Source organism: Aspergillus tanneri, assembly GCF_003426965.1.
Source record: "Aspergillus tanneri strain NIH1004 chromosome Unknown AapTan_6_pilon_pilon_pilon, whole genome shotgun sequence".
Lineage (NCBI taxonomy): Eukaryota > Fungi > Ascomycota > Eurotiomycetes > Eurotiales > Aspergillaceae > Aspergillus > Aspergillus tanneri.
This window is the reverse complement of record NW_022984633.1, coordinates 2,588,628-2,609,398: the sequence shown is the minus strand read 5'-3', so window position 1 is coordinate 2,609,398 and position 20,771 is coordinate 2,588,628. Positions and strand designations below refer to the sequence as shown.

The following is a 20,771-nucleotide window of genomic DNA, read 5'->3' as shown; positions in this document are numbered from 1 at the left end:
TGTCATGCGGGCTTTTAGGTTCAGCGGTTTATCGATCCGCTCCCCGTCCGTCAGGAAGTATAGTGATCTTGGCTCCTCAGGAAGTTGCACCCTCTTTCTCTGTTTTTTTTTTTTTTTTTTTTTTTTTCTTTTTACCCAAAAAATTCATCATTATTTTACACGACCATACTCCGTACATGATTTTCGTTCGGGGCGATCTCCTTTCTTTGGAGTAATTGTGGATTTGTCCACTGGCTTCTTTCCCAAGTATTATAATGTGCTACAGAGCTACAGAGTACAGGAATACCGCCTCAAGGGCCGTCTGTCAAACGAGATGAAAAAAATTGGCATCAATGATATAAAAAGCAAAAAATAAGAAAAACTGACCCCAGTACTAATTAGTAAATAAATAAATTCCCACCTAAAAGGGCTTCAACCTTCCTATCTTTGGTCTGTGTATTTTTTTTTTTTTTTTTTTTTTTTTTTTTTTTTTTTTTTTTGGGTGGTTTCCTACTCCGCCGTACGTCGGGTACCAATTTCTCTAGGTTATACTGTAGGAGATCGGTATAAGCCGTAGAGGTAGGTAGTAGGAGGTAATTAGGACCCGACACTGCCTTTGCTCTGACTTCGGTGTAACATGCTGGAAACATCCGCCGTGGAAAAAACATCCACCCTTCGTCAAGTTTAACAGAAGCTCTCTTTCTGCCACTTCCCCAAGCACGTTAGCCATCTTGCAAGGCACCTCGTCATGTTTGATACAAGACCCTGACACAGCACCGTACGGTGCCGTACGGCGTAGCGGTATTTGGACCGAACGGAGATCCCTGAACCCACCCCGCCCCCCAATTTAACTACCCGCCAATCAGAGTCTATTTCCCACACCAGTTTTTTCCAAAGGGGTAATTATTTTATTTCTTTTACTTTGAGGGAACGGACCAATCATTATGCCAATGTGCCGTCTTCCTCATTCTGTTCATTATCAAGACTCGTGTTCTGTAACTAATGACATTGGTTCATAGAAATAAACGGGAAAAAAAATATATATAATAAAATAATAATAACGACACCCGTTATAGTGATACTAATCATGATGGATGGGGGTATTACTTAGGTATCATGCATTATTATTTTACTCTATATTTTATTTTTTTTTGGCTCCCCTCGACAGGTGAAATGACAATTGCCGTTCGAGAGAGACCCTGTCAAATCTAGTGCCTATTACTGTCTAGTCCGTCAGTCGGTCTAGCATCAAATCAGGTACGACATTTTATATCCATCATCCACAGTACTTGACTCTCATCCACCCAGACGTCTCTATCTCAGCCTGCCTCCGTCCACCCCATACTTCTTTACCACTCCTGCTGCTACTACTTCTCGGATCGGCCCTGTGCCTGCGCCCCAGCCTGACCCTTTTTTAACTCCGTCCCATGCCTTATCCGTGTTGCTTTGTATTCTCTCCACTGTACAAAAGAGAGGAAAGGACCTGCATGTTTTCTTCCATGCATACATATTGCTGCTCTCTTTAGGTCTGATTAGCTTGTGTTCGGGAATACAGGTGCTGAAAGAATTCTCCCTCGCGGGATACCGGTTGTTATTTTTTGGTATTTGGCATACATACTGACTTCGATTCCCGATTTATTCGTCAGTCAGTGCTAACTGCATATTCCGTCTCGTTCCTTTGAAGTTGATCATGCATTCTTGTTTCTCAATTACACTCTAGATTGTTCAGATCAGATCTCTTTGCGTCCCTGAGAATTTTCCTTTCTTTACTTTTTTTTGTCCTTTCTTGTTCTTAATATCCGGGGCTCTTTTCCACCCATTGACTCGTTCCTCTTTCTCCCATTGTTTTGACAGGTGTTTCTTGTTAGCGCTGAATTTTTCTGGTGCCAGTACTGCTGCAAGATCACCATTGTTATAGTATCATATCCCTCTCCCGGGTCTCTTTTTCTATCTATATACCCTTTAACCGCCTCCTACTTTGCTAGTCATGGACACAGAAAGTTCTCCTGGACACGAGAGTGACTTTGTACCATCCCCCTGGGTGGACATGGGCGGCTTCACGCCCTCTCAGCATTCACCACCACTGGATTATCATGGGTTTGGATATGGTGTGATACCTTTGGACTCGGCCTACGACGTGGGCATACCACCTCCATATGCATCACTACCATTAACTCTGCCGTCGACCACATGGCCCAGCATGCTCTCTCACCACACGCAATACCCGGAAGCAGGAATGCCCCCCGTTCCCATTCAACCTTCTGTAACGCCAATTGCACCAGTCGCACCGCCACCGCGTAAATCATCAACTAGCAGCTCAACACCTCGAAGGACACTCACGGATGACGACCGTCGGCGTATGTGTCTCTATCATGAGGAGCACAAGACTGCCAAGCAAACCGACATTGGAGGTAGGCCCATACTCATCTCCCCGTCAGTGAATACAGGCTAACGATCTACAAACAGCACTCTTTGGAGTGGAACGAAGGTAGAGTCATATCCCCTTCTGGGACATATAGAACCGTTTCTAACGCCTGGTATTTGCTCTCGAATAGTACTGTTTCAAAAGTGCTGCGCCAGAAAGACAAATACCTTAATCCAGAAGATGGGAGTCGATCACCTATCAAACGAGCTAAGGGGCGGGTCCCTGATATCGAAAAGGCTCTCTCCAACTGGGTGAGGAACTACCAGCGACACGGCTATCCCCTCAATGATGAAATGATTAGGGAGAAGGCCCTCTTCTTCGCCAGCACGTGCGGCAGTTCTGATGGCAAAGAGAAAGTTCTGACTGCGAGCTGGCTGGAGAAATTCAAACACAAAAACAACTTACTGGGTGCAAAGTCTCGGAAGAGCTCGTTTAGCACCACCAAGAGTGAGGCGACAAGTCCAACTGGCCTGAGCATCAATTCGGCGTTGGCATCGGCCGTGCAGTCTCCTACTGTACTTTCACCTATATCTCCTGGGTTTACAACGCCGTCACCATTGTCCCCAACTCATAGCCAGGAGAATATCAAAGCTGAAGCTGTGGCTGACCTCATTGGGAACTATCAGCATATGCACACCAAGAGCACCACTTCACTCGATACCACCTCATCTTTCTCCCCCAGTGTGACCAGTCCAACATCCACGCTGGTTTCAGAGAGTCCGTTTACTCCCACAAGTCAGTCCCGTAACTCCTCCACGGATAGCAATCCTAATAGACCGCGAAGCCAGACATGTCCGCTCAGCACTGTCGATACTGCTGCTATGACTGTGGACGAACCTTCAGATCAAGTACCTCGTAGGACCTCTATACACTCTCCTCCTCCTACCTTGCAGGAATCACCCTTGAAGGACGAGCCTGATACCAAAAACCTGCCTGGTCTCGATACATCGTCAAACATAATCAAGCGCAACCGCAGTAATCCCGAGATCAGGGCAAAGACAATCTATCCACCGTTATTCTCGAAATCAACCACTGTTTCTCCCGTGAGTTCTCCCGGTTCTCCAACCCAGGATGAAGCTCGAAAGGCGCTGGAGCTGGTGATGAATTATTTTGAACACCAGCCAGCTGGACTAGGGGCGCAGGAGTATATGACCATCGGCAAACTGATGGAAAGGCTCGAGCTGGCAAAGGCCCAGACCACGCTACCTGGCGGACTCACTCGTATTGATGAGCACGAGGATGCACCTCACGTCACTAGAAAGAAAAGCATTCACAGCATGGGTTGAACAGACCAAGGTGGTACTAAATTAGAAGTGGCATCCTGCCACTGTAATCGGTACAATTATCATCAGATATTTTTGTCTGTTTTATTTTTATTTTTTCTTTCAATATTCCCCCATTTCGCTTATGTTGTTTCACTATCCTAGTACAACATACCCTCTTGTTCTTTTATTCCCCTGGGTGGTCGTTTGTTTTATTATTGCATTTGAATGTCATGTTGTATTATTCCCTGCTTCACTAAGCTCGATCGAGATCGACGAGACTTGTGAGGGAAAACGGACGATACACAAACATGCGAGGGCAACCTCAAGGTTATGCGGGCTTATTGGTTTTCCGGCTTTTCTACGTTTACATATGGAGACAGGCGAAAGACCTGGCGGACGGGATCGAACGGGACTCGGTAATTCGATCATTGGGAGATGTCGTTGGAAGGAGTTTCTTTATGTTTCTTTCGTTTTTCTTTATCGTTCCCTCATAAGCATGATTAAACTGAACCGCTCACGCGGAACCAAACGGCATGGATCATACATATTTTCTACTGGAGTTACTTTTCTGACATACTTTGCTTAGGGCTTTTAATTTCGGCAGGGAACGGAGAAGAGATTAAAACATACGGAGCTGGGTTTTCTTTACTGTATTTTCCATTAATTTAATTCTATGGTTATTCTCCTTTATATGTCTTACTGGACTTGATTATGATTATGGATTGACAACCACTTTCTTTTGTCAATGAACTTCCACCGCATCTTTGAGTCACTTCAGTTCATTTTTAATATAATTACTAATTTAAATATTATTTCTCACGTTAATAAGGTAATTCCTTACTCCATCTACAGTACCTACTCATTACCTACCTAGTATCTATCCTTTCAATCCCAGATTAGTGCAATCAGTACCCCTAATCGATTTCTATCCTCACCTAGTACCTACAGAGTAAAAATTTAAACGATCGTCCCTTACCATACTTGCATTCGATTCCCAGATAAAGCAGTACAATCCTTCCTAGGGTATATACTATATAAAATATGCTACTTCCTTACCGTACCTACCTGCCTAGTTGGTCCATGTACAGAGTACGTACCAGCATCATCATCCTTTTTCTCCCTTTGGCATCCTTCCGAACCAAATCCCGTTGACGTTGGCGGTATTATTCTACCTAGGAGCTCTGGTGGGTACTTGCCTATCTAATTATTCTAGGGACCTGTGGATCTATTCATATAAACTTACAGGGATTAATCACCTAGATCGTTGGATTGCATCCTTGGCCGTTTCGTTTCTTTGATCTTGGGCCCAAGGTCATCAGGTCCAGATGACTCTCAATCCTATTGCATACTACGGGGTTCCCTCCAGGGCCGATGTTACACGAGGATCGCTTACGTGGAAATCTTAAGGTAATCGGCCTAAATAGGGAATGAGTCTTACTTAGAATGGCCATGACAACGGTTGCCTATCCTTACTACTGCGTCTTACCCCGGCATACAAGTCTCAATCGCAGATTAAGATGCAATCGCCATAAGCGTGACGGATTTCAGGATCATTAACATTATTATAACTAGGTCGAGGGATCTATGACATTAAGCTCGACTATGTGTCGGTCTGGGTTCCTTCCAACTGCCGGAGTAGTGCTGGTATGTTCATATGGTGAAAGTGGTGATCACCCCTCTGTCCTCCATTAGTTCCGTTGGGCTGCGCTCCGATAATTCCGGGAGAAGCTTCGCCAGGATAGCTTCGATGATCGAATAGATTAGATGTTTATTACAGTACTCATCCGCAAATAGATCGAGAAGATCGTTCTCGATCGCTGCGAGGAGAAGCGACTCTTCTAGGCTGGTGGAGGCGGGGGGAGCCGGCGACGACGCCCGGGAAGACTCTGACCGCTGGCAGTCCTGTCCAGGGGACGCTTCCCCGTCTAGGGGTGTGTGTCCATGGCCATTGGCGGGAATACCAAAGAAGCGCTGTGCAATTGGACGAGGAATCCGCAATAAAAGGCTCACCGCGCACCGTCGCTTGATGGAAGCGATTTCGGCCGCGGATGGACGTGGGTCCGGAGAGACGGAAGGCGCGGTCGCTGAGAGGTTAGGCGTAGAGACGCCACTGCTGGCGTTACTTGCGCCAGCGGCATCGCTACCAGGATCCCTCTCTGTAGGCGAAACTGGAGGTTGCACAGGCAAGTGCGGCGTCGGAGGGCCGGTGGCATTCGTACCCGCCGCGGCCTGACCCGGAAGGGCGTTCAAAGGGAAAAGTGCCGCCCTGGACGCGCGGAGCAGGTTGGGCAGTAAAGTGGGGGTCAGAATATAGTCTTGAATGGTCTCGTGGAGGAACCTGGTGGAATAACGTATGAGAATGATTCAGAAAGAAAGATAAAAAAAAAAATGAAAAAAACGAAAATAAGAAAATGAAAAAAAAAAAAAAAAAAGAAGCAAATCGCGCAACGCAGACGAAGATAGCCCAGTAAGCGGTAGAGCCGGACTGTGGAGAAGCGGTTGAGAGAGAAAAGGCGTCTTCTGCCTTTTTATGAAAAAAGGACCGTGCAACGCGAGGCTAATCCGAGTTCGTGCCAGGAAAGCGATCGTTGCTTGGCCCCAGGACAGTCGAGGAGCTTGGGCCATCGATTGGTGCGATTGAACAAGGCCGAAAGCTGAAGGTGACGGCAAGTCCAAGAGGCGCATCTAGCGTTGTCTGAACGCCGTGACTGTCCTCGAAAACCCTTCGCAAGAGGATTTTCGCTGATTCGCCCCAAAAGGGGAAGCAAAACCAGGGCTTTTACCCTATCCCTGCCAATTCATTCCCAATATCGCATGGTTCTTCACTCAACCAATGCCTAGGCGATCGTCCCCAGTCGCTCCATGTATCGTCTTTTAGCTTGCTTAGCTTGAATTGGTGAACCCCCCCTGGGAATGCGCCCACCTAGGAGGGGAACAGGGGCCTAAGCATAGATATATGGGTTTTCCCCTCCAAGGAGTGATGGGCAATGCAACCGTGGGATAGTGACAGCGTAGCCGGACCTTCCTCCGACTTTGTCAAGCCCTCCATATTACAGAGTATTTCTTCCTGAAGGTGGTGCTGATCAGGCACAGCCAAAATGAAACGGGACGGAAAGGGCCGGGCCAGGAAATGTACTCTGTAGGTAGTGGATCGATAAATTGACAAGGCACGTTCAGGTTCGAGTTCGGACTGTCTGACATAGACAGGTCAACTCTTCCTCATTCGGCTCCGACGGTGATGAAGGGAATTTGCTTTTTTTTTTTTTTTCTCATCCATCATCGGCAAGAATCCTACTTGGAAAACACAGAATAATGACCCGTATGGTAAGGACGGTACACGGGCGGTAAAATAACCGTACGCACCCGGTATGGACGAGCCAGAGGGCACGGGCGAATGAGAGCCGACGGATGAGGCATCCACCAGCAGATCAAGTGATCAGTGCAGTATGCGAGCAATGCACGTCCACTGCATTTGTCCTCCGTGCACGGCTCTGCCACAAAAGGGGTGCGTGCCAACGTAGATCGTTGTTCGGAGATCGGACCGTACTGCTTCTCCACAGCCTGGCTCTCACACTACTCACTCGCTTCCAAAGGACGAGAGCGCGAGACTCGGTCCAGATCTAGAGATTGGTGGTCGTCGGGAAGGGGGTGAAGAGGGGAGGGGAGGAGAGGAAAACTAGAAAATTTTGAAATGACTCACCTATCAAGAACGCTGCCGGTGTCACCTAATCGGCCTGGGCCTGCCAGGATCAGGTATTGGGACAGTGCCAGCAACCCACTTAGCCACGGCATTCGCCGAGGGACATCGAGTAGTTGGGAAAGCATCCTGTACAGTCCGTAGTCCAGCACAGGGTGCTTTTCAGGGGGGTCGCGTAAAGGCGACGCCTCTTGTGTATGGCTGATAGGAATTGTGGAAGCCGAGGGCGCGGTTGCAACGCGAAAGAGCCCCGTCACGATGAAACGTACAGCCACGTAGACCAGATATGCCCCCTGGAGAATGTTCCACATCCACTCTGCAAGCGGTACCTGGTGCTTGGATGGATGGCGTTTCTGGAACTCTTCCCTGGAGGTGAGCAGCCCAAACTTCCGTAATTGGTCATGTTTAAGGGGTACTGTCGTGTTTGTGTCATCCTCCGGGATGGGTTGGCGTCCCACAGTATCCACAAGCTTTGTGATACTCTCCCACAGAAACCACCCTTCACACAGCTTTCCACTAATTTGGGCTCCCAAGATCAGGTCAGCCAAAATATCGCTGGCCAGCGTCCGCAGACAAGCATTCTCTAGGTCCTCCGTCGGGAGAAGTACGGCCAACACTCCCTGCGCAAGTAGCTGTCGATATGCGGCCTCGTTTGCGCGCTGTCGCTCAACGGCGTTCGCGTTCGAGGGATTCGGGATGGGTGAAAACGCCGGATGCGGGTGCAAGGCATGATAAATTTCACGAGCGGATGGAGAGAGTCCAGACAGTCGAGACTGTTCCCTAGCAAGCCTGTACGCTAGACATTGTTGGAAAAGCAGTCAGTATCGGCCCAATGGCGCCCAGCTGGCTGGCCAGAAGACGGGACACGTAGGGGAGTCATGGTCTCACAGGTAATATGTGCTTCAACCAGAGCCGGAATTTCGTCCAGAAGCAGCTGTGCAACGTCGGTTCCTCGAAGTCTCTGCTCCAGCGCACGAGTGCAATGCGCAATTACCTGGAGCACTTCGTTCACCAGAATTTGATCCGGTGTGATCTTCAAGTACCACGAAAGAACAAACTCCTTCACTATGGCGGCGACAATGGCATAGAGCTGGAAATCGATCTCGTTGGAGCTCGTGAGCGGCGGTAGCAAGTCTCCCGGAGGCTGGGGGGTGGAAGCTCCACCATGGGTGCCAGTCTGGGGACACAAGACGCGTCGGATCAAGGCTGCTGTTGCCTTATCGCTGGTCGCACCAGCCTGTTCATCCCGACTAACGGACTTTGACAGCGGAGGCCTTTGGGGAGGGTACGAAGTTGAGAGATTTGAAGAACCAGGTAAGGCCGTGGACTTGGAGCTGAAAGTGGTTGGTCCCGCTTTGAGCTGCGAAAGCGGTTGAAGGCGAGAGCGAGGAGGGTCGCCGGTCATCTCATCCCAATCTAAAGCACAAGCTAGAAGCTGAAACGCGTAGTCAAGCAGCAATCGAGGTATATGTACATTAGGTTGGAATGTGGTGCCATTGATGAGGCCGCATGAAGCGACTAGCGCGAGTTGCGTTTCCGTCAGTCAGCGAATGGCGATGGATGACGCATATCGCCGCATTTGGAATGTAGGGCTTAGGGCCCCGATAAGGGCAGGGTAATCACGGGGGGCTTATCAAGACGTGTTCCCCCGCAATTCATCATCTCCTTCTTGTTCTAACTACTACTCCTACTCCTCCTGTTACACTGTATTGTTTGTCCATCATCATGTCTGATCTCCCAATCCCTCTATGGCTGGATTGTGATCCCGGTTGGTAGTCCCAGACCGTAATCATCCGAGTCAAATGTCTGTATTTTATCGATTCGTCGTGCCCCAACGCTGACATTAATGGTGGTCTCAGGTCACGATGTGAGAAATAGCCCGTTCTCTTTATTGTTAAGTGTAGGAAATTAAAATAAACATTCTCACGCTGCATAGGATGCCTTTGCCATTCTCGTTGCTGCACATCATCCCTCCTTGCACCTGCTAGGGATCACCACAGTCCACGGCAACTCGTCCCTGGAAAACACCACTGTCAATGCCACAAGGATCCTGGAAGCCATCGGTCGACCAGAGATTCCTGTCTATCCTGGTAATTCGAAACCCTTCTGCCGACCGGCCATTCATGCTCCGGATATCCATGGTAAAGACGACCATTAAGCCCACCCTCTCCTGTGCCCGATTCTCACAACTGCCCTCCAGGCGACTCCGGAATTGACGGAACCGAGCTCCTACCCAAACCGAGTCGGTCTCCCGTGACGGATAAAAACCCGATTCTAGCGATGCGAGATGCCCTCTTGGCGCAGCCCAAAGACACGGCCTGGGTCATCGCAACGGGGGCCCTGACGAATGTCGCATTGCTTTTTGCAACTTTCCCTGAAGTAGCAGAGCACATCCACGGTCTGAGTATCATGGGCGGCGGCGTGGGCGAGGGATTCACCGATGCTCCCATGAGCCGGCTCAAGGGCCAAGAGACCAGGATTGGGAACGTCACGCCGTTGGCGGAATTCAACATCTACGTACGCACATATATGCAATCCAAGTTACAACTTCGGCTAACCGTTCCTGACATCCCTTCTCTTGCTCCAGTGCGATCCTGAAGGGTCTCAATCCATCTTCAGCAATCAGGTCCTCGCTTCCAAAACCACACTCATCACTCTAGACTTAACCCATCAAGTCCTCGCATCGCCAACCATCCAGACTCGCATCTTGCACGGCGGAGCCGACGCATCCCCACCACCAACCGCCCTTCGACAGATGCTATTCGACTTACTTATATTCTTCGCGTCCACGTACGAAAGAGTGTTTGGTCTCACCAACGGCCCTCCATTGCATGACCCTCTTGCCGTTGCTGTGATACTGTCGAATCTCAATCCGGAATTCACAGCCCGGCATCCAAAACAGGCATTACAGTTCGACGACCGCGATGGAGAGCGGTTTGCTGTCTCTGTCATCACCGATGGGCTCCACGGGACAGATGTCGAACTCGTCGGCCAGCTGGGTCGCTCCGTTGTCGCTCCCACCATGCAGGGTGTTGCTATTCCCCGCGGTGTGGATCTCGATGCGTTCTGGAACCTCATTCTGGATTGTCTCCAACGAGCTGATAGATGTAACGCTGCACGGAAGACCTGAGATGCCTGGAAGGTATATCGCCCGTCCAGTCCGGGGAGCAAACAGTATATAGGCTAGATTGTCCTAGAGGTAGATACATTGATTGGCTACGGGGGTGGTTCTTTAGAGTCTTATATTCTGCATCTATATGAATCGGAATAGATTAACTTATTTTTCACTGTCAAACTATTTCGCGATATATCCGTAATCGCTATGCAAACCCAATCATCTAAGCTGTACATAAACCCACCAAAGAAGGGGTAGGGAATACCCCTACCACTCTCTAATACCACCATCCGGGCCAAAGAATTCCTTAGGCAACCAGGGCTCAGTGGATTGGGCGACACGACGAACCACCTCCTCGTCGATCTCGATACCCAGGCCGGGCCCCATCAGCGCATCGACGTAACCGTCGCGGACCTCGAAGGCGCTCGGATCCTTCACGTAGCTGGTGATGTCGTAATCACCCGCCTCGGTGTTGTAATGGATGCCCAGGCTCATCTCCTGGATAACAAAGTTCGGCGTAGTTAGGTCCACCTGCATGCAGGCAGCCAAGGCGATGGGGCCCAGCGGACAATGCGGCGCCAGAGACACATCGTAGGTCTCCGCCATGGAGGCGATGCGACGCAGTTCCGAGATGCCGCCACAGTGGCTGATATCCGGCTGCAAGACATCAACACTGCCATCTTCGAGGAACCGCTTGACGTCCCAGCGACTGAACAGTCGTTCTCCTAGGGCGATGGGACACGACACCAGGCCCGACAGCTGCTTGATCCCCTCAGGGTGTTCGGAGAGAAGTGGCTCCTCGAGGAAGAGCGGCTGGTGTGGTTCCAGCGCCTTGGCCAGCTGTTTGGCCATGGGCTTGTGCAGACGACCGTGGAAGTCCACCGCGGCATCCAGGCCCAGCGCCTTGATGGTCTTTAGTCGCTCGACACTGGCGTCCAGCACGCGCGGCGAATCCAACCAGTTGACGTCCTCGGTGGCGTTCATCTTGATGGCTTTGAACCCTTGGGCAAGACGTGCTTTTCCGGCGACTTCGACGTCGTAAGGTCGGTCCCCGCCGATCCAGGCATACACGGACAGCTTGTGCCGGACTTTGCCGCCGAGGAGTTGGTGGATGGGCACGCCGAGTCGACGGCCCTTGAGGTCCCAGAGGGCGATATCGATGCCAGAAATGGCGGACATTAAGACGGGGCCACCACGGTAGAAACCCAGTCGCCAGGCCATCTGCCAGATATGTTCGATGTCACTGTGGAGGGAGAGTTAGAAGGGTATTCCATATTCGAGAGTTGGTGGAGATATAGTCGTAGTAGGAGTAGGCTGGCTTACTCGGCTTCGTATCCTTGGAATCGCTTGCACAAGGCATTCAGAGTGCCCTCGACAGCCTCGGTATGACCTTCCAGTGTACTCTCGCCCCAGCCATAGTGACCATTTTCGTCGACAATCTTAACAAAGAGCCATCGAGGCAGCACACGGAAGTACTCAATGGATTTGATTTTGGCCATGGTGTGACCGGTGAGTTTTGAGAAGGCAGTTGTCTACCGTGGAGAAATTGGAAAGTCGGACAGAAGATATATGGAGACAGCGACCGAAGGGAAACAATCCCACGTCAACGACGAGCGTGGGGGGATTCATCCCCGACTGTCGGAGTTCTTCCGTTTACAAGCCGAGTTACCGAGTTTCATCACGATATAGACCTGGGATATAGGATCTGGGATATAAAGATTATAGAGTTAATACAGTTGATAGAGCTGATGTACTGTGATGGAGACGGTGGGTAGTCATGTTGGCTATGTGGTGTCCGTGATATCATCAATAAATATCCATTCTAGAGTTCTATCGCTTATTAAAAGAGAGAGATAGAGAGATAGAGAGATAGAGAGACAGGCAGATAGAGAGAAGAAATAGAAGAGAGAATCGAATCACATAGATGAGATGGAATCGAGGTAAGAGAGAAGAAGGAGAGATGGATAACTAGAGAGAGAGATCATGTAATCACCGAAAACCACTTCTTGATTTGCCTCATCATCCCTCATTCTCTTCCCCTCTTCATCTGAAATTCTCTCTGCATCCATGCCTCCGGTCAATTCTCCCTCGGTGCGTTTTAATCTGACTGACAAAACGTAATCTGACCGACTCTGCAGGATCGTTCACCTCCTTCCTCCCTGCAGCCGCCCGTCGCCGTCGCCGACGATGCCCACAACGATAACGTGAGCTTTCTCCGTTCTCGCGATTCCCACTCCTCTCTCTCTCTCAGTCGTCATCCACGCCACCTGCAACCCCTACCCACGAACTTGCATCCTATGGATTCGGATCCCTCCGCCCGGAGGCGATCCTCCATCGAGATCAACCGTCGCATCCCCATTTTGCGCCGTCAGCGCGATGCCTCCAACCATTCTCGCAACGTCCCCAACTACGAGAGTCGGACGTCCAACCCACGGGCACTCTATGGCTGGGCGCCTGCTTCCGCTTCCGCTTCCGACGATGATGATGACGACGACGATGGCGATGAGGTGATGACGAACGAGCCGCTGCAGGATCCCAACTCCATCACCTCTTGGTTTGGACGACTGTCCGATCGCAGCGCCGCCTCTCGGCGTCACGCGCGCCGTGAATACGTTGCTCGAAGCCCACACGGTTTGCCCGATGATCCAACAGAAAGCACTTCCTCCCATCGCTGGAATGACCCCACGACCGAGGCCCTCCTACAGTCGGTCCGACGGCAGCCGCGCTTTTCACGCACCCGCACCCTTCACAACTATCTTCTCGACCGGGAACGAGCAGGCCTGGACACGGAGGACAGTAGAGACCGGTCAGGTGCCCCATCCACGTCTCGTGCGTATCGGTACCTCCCCAGTAGTAGTCGTGGTGATCCGCATCGACTCCTGACTCACAGCGACCTGCGCGCTCGCATCAGCGCTCATCGACAACTGCACATGGAGAATCCTCCGAGCCCCCGACTGAAGGAGACCATCAAGTACCTCGATCGTCTACGATACTCGAGTTCCGTCGAAGAAAGTTTGACCTCCGCCGCCGCGGGGGGGTTTGGCCAGTGGGACTTTCTCCCCTGGGACCATGAGGATTTCATCCTTGATACGACTTCGATCGCCCCACCGCCGGTCTGCTCGTGGCTGCGGCCCGGGATGGTCTTCTCAGGGTCGCAGCGGGCTGCGACCAGTGCCAGCTCAATTTTCGCCCAACGGGCCACGAGTCCCTCGTCATCGTCACAAGATCCCATGATCGTCAACGGCGAGAACCCCGGCCGCATCAGCGTGTACACTACCAACGGTCGGCGATACCTGGCCAACAGCATCTACAACCTGGGAACGGGCAAGGACGAGAACTGGCCGGTGAAAGTTACCATTCACAACATCAACACACAGGAGATGACCCTATCGGGGACGATGGAGGCGTACAACATCCCGGACAAGTCGTCTCCGTCCCACGATGCGCACATCGTCACCTTCCTCGAAGGGGAGATCATCGACTTCAACACGCACACGCTAGAAACCAAGAACTTCAAAGCCGACGCCGAGATAGACAGCACCTACTGGCGCGAGTTGCAGCCGTTCAAGACCCTCACGGACGAGGAGATGACCAGGAACCTCGTGAGTCGGAAATGGGTCACGGAGGAGCTCTCGCAGGGGTGGATCTTAATGCGATGGAAAGGTATGTCTTACCTATTGAAACAACGGCATTTCATTTTTTCCACCGTTGACCTCGCATAGAACGCTGTTTTATTACCCCTACCGACTCCCGCCAAGGGCTGACCATCTCCGGATTCTACTACATCTCCCTGCATCGCGAGAGCGGCCAGATCGAGGGTCTTTACTACGATCCCGGCAGCTCCCCGTACCAGCAGTTATCATTAAAACCAGAGACCAAGAAGATGGTCCGGCCGTCGTACAGTTTCCGCTAGCATATCCTGGGGCGTTTGTTCGATTTGGGGGGCTTTTTGATTTCGCATAGCCGGCGTTATAGCTTTTGATTCCCTCCGCCTTATTCGGCGAGATATATGGTACATCTTGCAGAAGATCGACATCCTGATGTCGTTCGTACAGACTACAGTAAATTGTAACCTAGTGATGACATACGATGATATACCATCCAAGATAACGATGGATATGACTACCAGAGTATATGACTGTTTATTCTTTTTTTCATTGATCATTTTGACTGCTGGACGAGAAATGGTAAGATAGGTTATGAAGACCGGAACTAAATCCCTCCATCACTTGTTCATCCATCCATCCACAGATCCACCAATCTATTCATCCGACCAAAGCAGAGACAGCCAAATAGTCAAATCTACTGCTCAGTCTGGAAGTAGTTGAGGAGAACGGAACGCTCCTGGGACTCCTCACCCCAGTCCTTAACAACGACGCAAGAGCAGTTGACGACCTTACGAGCGTTACCCTCACGATCGAGCTGGCCTACAAACAATCAGCATGACCACAAACCAAGTATCACCCCCACAAGCCTGCAGTCGAATAAAAAGACTTACAAAGACCAACCCACTCGCCCAACATCTTTCCATCGGGGACCTTGATGAGAGGGATCTTATGCTCAGAGCAAAGAGCCACCACGAGCTTCTTGTAGGCCTCTTCTTCGCAGCCTTCGTTGAGCACACACATGTGCGCCTGGCGACGGTCCAGAGACTTGGCCGCCTCGCGGAGTCCACGAGCAAGACCGTCGTGGATCAAAGAGATGCGCAAAACTCCCTTCAGGGCATCCAGGACGGACATCTGGCCGCCGGCGCCAGCGTCAGCTGAGACTTCGACCTCATCGGCGGCTGCGACGGGGGGGTTGGAAATGGTCTCTTCTCCGTCCGACTGGTCAATGTTAGTTATCGTCCTTTTTTTTCCCTCTTTTCCTTTCTTTTCTTTTCTTCCTTGTATTGGCCATTGGAAATTCATGCTAGGCTGGACGCAAGAAACAAGTGTGGGTGATAACGACATACCATTTTGTTGATTCAGTTAGTATATCCTGTCGGATTTTCCTCAAAGAGTTGAGATGATGGAGTGCTGATGCAGGTGTGTGGAATCTCCGCTGTTTTCTCGCCTAAATCTTGGGTGGTGTGCCCTATAGCTTATGTAATCTATTTGGTCATGTGATGGATCACGTGTTATTGTCCCCACAGAAACGCAAACAGACCGAATGAACGTCTACAGATAATTATTGCATAATGGTCACATAGACTGCCAGAGCCTTGCTCTATCCAATCCTACCCGAACACACAGGAACATCACATCACATCAACAAGGTATCATAGTCATACATCAAGGAAAGTTCCACCTGTACAGACCGTACTCGTAATCGCCAGAAAGTGATGAGGTATCAAACATTACACATATGTACTCGGTCGTGCATGACCATAACCATTCGTTAGGCCTTTTATTCCATTGGAAAACCTATCCCCCACCAAGGGAGGTCCCGCCACATGCCCATTGGGCTGCGGTAGATCGAATGCAGGCGCCATCGACGGTTCCTGATCAATGTGCATCTTCAGAAACTGGATGTCGAGCCCATGCAGATGTGGAACATGCGGGACAAGATCCATGAAGTCGGAAAGCTAGCGCACCCTGTCAGCATTCACCCATCACATCAAGCGATACATATCTGAGGGAGGAAACATACCCGAACCCAAAATACATGCTCCATATCGAAGTATTTGGGTCGTGTCTCACTATCCCGGCGCATAATCTGTCCAAAGGACGAGTTCATGAATTCCGTGTCATCCGCTTGAACAAGCATTCGTCGTGTGACCCGCCATAGATTCATCCGCTGTGTCTGTGTCGCATTCCGTTTCTCCCAGCTGGCATACTGCGACAATTGCAGATCATTTGTTGCCAATAACGGTGCCACCAAGTAGTTTGGAACCCATTTCTCATCCGCAACATCCGGTGCGCAAGAAGCATCCAGTTGTCTCGTCTCAGCCGTAACCACAGGCATAAACTTCTTCAACCATATATGGCTCCGCGCCCGAGGGTCGTTTGACCCAACCAAATTGGCCGCATCTCGAAGTCTGCTTGGTAGCGCATCACGCCGTCGCTGTTCTTGTTCTTCCTGCTCCCTGCGCAGTTTTGCAAGACGAAGCCTTTCTTGTTCGAGACGTTTCTGGCGCTCTTCTTCAGCTTGCCTGATCCGCCGCTGTTCTGCCTCTCGCCGCTTGCGTTCCTCTTCCGCAGCCTTTTCTTGAGCATGGCGAGCTGCCCGAGCCGCCCGTTCTTCCTCCTCCCTTTCAAGTCGAGCCTTTTCGGCTTCAGCGGCCAAGCGCGCTTCCTCCGCTATTTGTTCCTGTTTCGCTTTCCAGGCCTCCTTCTGTCGCCGAGCTTCCGCCTCCACTTCCGCCTTCGCAGTGGGGCTCACAGAATCCTCCATTGGAATATCGTCCAAGTCATGTGCCTCGTGCTTCTCATGCTCTTCTTTCACGGGTTTTCGTTCGGGTGGCTTGTGAGCTATCATCTCGGGCTCCCCTAGAACAGCAGCACTAGGGTCCAACTGTGAATCGCCGCCGTCCTCCTGGCGCAAAGATTTGATGTCTCCTATTGTTGCCGCTTGACACTTCTTCGGCGCTCCGTTAGTATTGTTAGGCGTCCCGTCTTCGGACAAGACCCGCCGTTTTTTCTTGAGTGCCTCCAAGTCACGAGAGCGAGGGGGTTCAGGGCTCACGCTGCCTTGTCTACGTTTCAATCCTGACTTGGTACCAGGTTCAGAATGATCCATACGTGGTCTAGGATTCTCCTCCCGTCCTGACACAGAATCGGACGACGGTAAACTAGGCCTTCTGCGGTCGCGATCTTGAGGGGGACGTCCGGCGATCAATCGTCTTCTTTTAGGAGCCTCGTCCCCACGCCCAGTAGCACCCGATTCTCCGTCTTTAGCCGATAAAGATAGCTTGGACCTAGGTGGGTCATGTCGAGACCCGTCAGGATCAGGGCCAGCAGCCAAACCCTCGCTCGGCCGGTGGGATAGTTTCGGACGAACAGACTTCTCTTTGGCATGAGCCATGCAGTCTCGCCTTTTTTCCTTCGCAAGAGCTGCGTCCTTAGAAGCGGTGTCTCGGTGGCCCGGGCTGCCGATCATTTTTCGAGGTCGAGTTCCTGGAGATATCGAGTCTCTGCGTCCAGATCGCTTGTTCTCCCGTTCTCTATCACGGTGTCGTCGGGGTGACGAAACTTCCGCCCTCCGGTGCTTCTTGGCTTTAATGTGATTGTCGTATGCATCCCGTAGAAGATCATATTCTTCCTCCCAGTTATCTGCCCTGCGCTCCCGGGACAGCTCAAAATACGTGCGATCTCTGTAAAGTCGTCGTGTCGGGTTGAACTGGCGTTGGTTAAGCAAGATCCTGATAACTTCCAGGTTACCCCGACCAATAGCAGCGAGCATGGGCGTGTTGTAACCTGGCTTCTGAGAGCCATCTTGTATTGGGTCAGGGTCAGGGTCTGCATCCCCAATACCAAGCAAGAGGGAAACCACTTCGTCATGACCCCCTTTAGCAGCAGCAATCATGGACTCGGTATCAGCCTTCTGTCCCACATTCAAGATATTGGCAACTCCCACGAAATCGCCCTTGGCGGCAAAGGCTTGTAGATTCTCCGGAGTTGCCGTGGTCCACAACAGGTCGTTTCGGGTAGCCTCGCTTCGAACAGTCTTTCGTTTCGTCGTGGTGTTGAGAGGAGGGCTACGCGGCCTGTTCGCAGGGGGCGAGTCGCGAGCACTCTCGGCTGAAATGCGTCGCGAGGGCGGTTCTTTGTTGTCGGACCCAGCTCGCTCCTCTGAACGACGGCCAGGCCTAGCGGCTGCTTTTGCCTCTGCTAACACTCGCCGAATCTCTTCGTAGTCGTCCGAGTCCGTCGGAATCAGGTCGTAGGGCTCATCACCCTCTGCATTCACGGTACGAGGGTTCGCACCCGCCTCCAGCAAGAGTTTCACAACATCCAAATGTCCGTTCTCAACCGCATCGATTAACGGAGTATCCTTGTCGATATTCTTGGTGTCAATTTCACAGCCAGCTTCCAGAAGAAATTTCACAATAGGAGCACAACCCTCAAGGGAGGCAATTTGCAGCGGGGTATTGCCAGCATTGTCTGCTACGTTCAAATCCTCTGGGCGTTCTGCATGCCTAGTCATTGCCGTTTCCAGTTCTTGCGCCGCGCAGGCACGTGCCAAGCGTGTTCGCCCATTCTGGTCACGCTGTTTCTTGTAGCCCGTAGGTCTTGCTGGGGAAGCCGAAGCGCCGTCGACAGAACCGAGTTTGCGAATGTGTGCACTGGGTAACGGAGAACCACTTGTTGAAGATGACACAGACTGCCTATCTTCCGAACTCTGCCTTTGAAAGCCAGTGATGAGTGGCGTAGGAGCCTTCTTCTTCCTCTGCGGATCGCTGCCACCATTCACCAGGTGGCCCGAAGACGTTCGCTTATGGGAGGACCGGATAGGCGATATTGAACGATCATTGGATATAGGACGAGGCAAGGTTACGCCGTTCAGCTCCTTCCGCCCCCTGTCATGTGCGGGGGCAGAACTGTCTTGACGAACCGGTCCTTCTTCGCCGTCGATGGTTTCGCTGAAACTACGCTTTCTCGAGTTGGGCGCGGGAACCGAAGGATAGGGGGGCTCCGATTTCCTTGGAACGGACAGCGACTCCTCAGGCTTCTCTAACTTCACAATAGACACGGGGGAGTTGGCTCTTCCGGGAGGGCTCAATGGGCGCAAGTCACGGTCGCATTCGCTGGGAGAACCGCCATTTAGGGAGTTTCCCCGTCGCAGATCTTCAGGGGCCAGGCCTGGTACCATGTCATCAACATGTAAATTTCCATCATCACGTCGTCTCGGTTCATGCTTTATATACTTCCGTCTTTTCTCTGGCGATAAAGACTCTCGGCCCGATTGAATTATGGTTTCTGCCTCCGAATCAGCCCTAGGACTCGGTGGCCCATCGCCCTCCCCGGCAACGGGAACAATCTCCTCTGCGGGGCCATCACCTCCGTTGAGAACTCGAGATGGCGATGTTCTCTTTGGGGATGGCGGTCCCGAGGGAGACCGGCTATTCACCTTGACCGCAAGAGCGCTTTGTCCGGCATCCAGGGTAGCTGGCAGGGAGGGGACAGTGTCAACATCACTCATAGCGGTAGCACTCGATTCCTGGGGATTCTGCTCGTCATTTTCGGGGGGCCGTAGCGGACAATAAGACTCGTGGTCAAAGACACCAGCAGTTGTGCGCGGATGCCGGTTCTTGACCACGACCGCGGACAGACTCGCGTTCCAAGGATATTTGCGGGATTATTGGACGAGTAGAAAGAAAGAGGGTGAAAAAAGGCCAAGAAACGGTCGTAAGGACAAGTTGGCTGAAAAAAAGGTCGGATTCCAGTAGGATAGGGAAACAAAGAACGGGTAATGAGAAGAGGCGATGGTTAAGGGAAATAGATCAGGTTAGGAGCTCCTGAACGATACGAAATGGGGGGAATACGCGGCAGGATGGAGGGAAAATAAAGAGAGGTTGACGGTCGAGAAAAAGAATTAATAGGGAGTAAGTGTGGGAGAAAAGACTAGAAAAGAAAAATGAGGAAGAGGAAGAAGAAGACGAGGGAAGAGTGAAGAGAGAAAGCAAGAGATTGAAACGGCCGATGTTCACTGGGGTTAGGGAAATTAGCGGAGGGCAGTTAGTTAGTAGGTAAGAGTCGCAATGAGTTAACTGGTTAGATAATAATGGTAGCAGTCCCGCCGAGTCGCAGTTGTCAAATCCTGGGAAAGTCGTGTTGGTATCGCCCCCAGGAAACTTACCATTGTCTCTCTCTCTCTTTTTTTTTTTTTTTGGCCACCCGCGGAGCACTGATTCCGCTACTCCGATGTGGGTTAGTCATACATGGTACGATACCAACCAATACGGTCGGTCCGACTTTTCAGTCGTCTCCCTGGTTAATACCAGGTATTATAATAGTAATATTACAGTTCGGAATGGGGAGGAAGCAATATGAGTCACCGTCGCTTCGGGGATGGATGGATGGATCGGATGGATTGACGGATATCGATGTATGCTATTGCCTACGAGGCAGATTATCGGTGGTAAGGTATGCATTCATTCTGCGCCGATAACTAATGGATGCGTATAGTCCGCTGCCGGTCCAACTGCAGCAACGGGGAGAGAAAGGGGAGGGGGAGAAGGCAGCCTTGTCGCAAGAACCAGAAGATCCTGCGCGAAGGCCCAAAAGCGGGAGGGACTGACTGTGAGTGGCGGATGATCGAATATTCAGAGGACAACTTTTTTTTTTTTTTTTGAGTTGGTCCAAGGTC

The 20,771-nt window shown here is 51.2% G+C and overlaps 6 protein-coding genes across 6 annotated transcripts; 3 read left to right on the top strand and 3 right to left on the bottom strand.

Annotated features, from left to right (window-relative positions):
- Positions 1–1,966: 1,966 nt before the first annotated feature.
- ATNIH1004_008887 (DNA-binding domain-containing protein) lies at positions 1,967–3,690 on the top strand (the record flags this gene model as incomplete). Its single annotated transcript, XM_033573490.1, has 3 exons — positions 1,967–2,390; positions 2,446–2,467; positions 2,535–3,690. The coding sequence occupies 3 exons, from the start codon at positions 1,967–1,969 to the stop codon at positions 3,688–3,690; spliced, it is 1,602 nt and encodes a 533-aa protein (XP_033424042.1).
- A 1,629-nt stretch (positions 3,691–5,319) lies between these two features.
- Positions 5,320–8,771, bottom strand: ATNIH1004_008886 (uncharacterized protein; the record flags this gene model as incomplete). The annotated part of the gene is made up of 3 exons (XM_033573489.1): positions 5,320–6,007; positions 7,370–8,162; positions 8,255–8,771. The coding sequence occupies 3 exons, from the start codon at positions 8,769–8,771 to the stop codon at positions 5,320–5,322; spliced, it is 1,998 nt and encodes a 665-aa protein (XP_033424041.1).
- A 320-nt stretch (positions 8,772–9,091) lies between these two features.
- URH1 (uridine-cytidine N-ribohydrolase) lies at positions 9,092–10,496 on the top strand (the record flags this gene model as incomplete). Its single annotated transcript, XM_033573488.1, has 5 exons — positions 9,092–9,134; positions 9,226–9,233; positions 9,303–9,507; positions 9,567–9,883; positions 9,954–10,496. 5 exons carry the CDS (start codon positions 9,092–9,094, stop codon positions 10,494–10,496), a joined length of 1,116 nt encoding a protein of 371 aa, XP_033424040.1.
- A 252-nt stretch (positions 10,497–10,748) lies between these two features.
- ATNIH1004_008884 (uncharacterized protein) lies at positions 10,749–11,980 on the bottom strand (the record flags this gene model as incomplete). Its single annotated transcript, XM_033573487.1, has 2 exons — positions 10,749–11,724; positions 11,805–11,980. The coding sequence occupies 2 exons, from the start codon at positions 11,978–11,980 to the stop codon at positions 10,749–10,751; spliced, it is 1,152 nt and encodes a 383-aa protein (XP_033424039.1).
- Positions 11,981–12,548: 568 nt separating this feature from the next.
- ATNIH1004_008883 (GID4/VID24 family protein) lies at positions 12,549–14,394 on the top strand (the record flags this gene model as incomplete). Its single annotated transcript, XM_033573486.1, has 3 exons — positions 12,549–12,572; positions 12,620–14,144; positions 14,204–14,394. 3 exons carry the CDS (start codon positions 12,549–12,551, stop codon positions 14,392–14,394), a joined length of 1,740 nt encoding a protein of 579 aa, XP_033424038.1.
- Positions 14,395–14,783: 389 nt separating this feature from the next.
- HOS4 (putative histone deacetylase complex subunit (Hos4)) lies at positions 14,784–19,604 on the bottom strand (the record flags this gene model as incomplete). The annotated part of the gene is made up of 4 exons (XM_033573485.1): positions 14,784–14,908; positions 14,980–15,307; positions 15,898–16,047; positions 16,113–19,604. 4 exons carry the CDS (start codon positions 19,602–19,604, stop codon positions 14,784–14,786), a joined length of 4,095 nt encoding a protein of 1,364 aa, XP_033424037.1.
- Between the last annotated feature and the right edge of the window lie 1,167 nt (positions 19,605–20,771).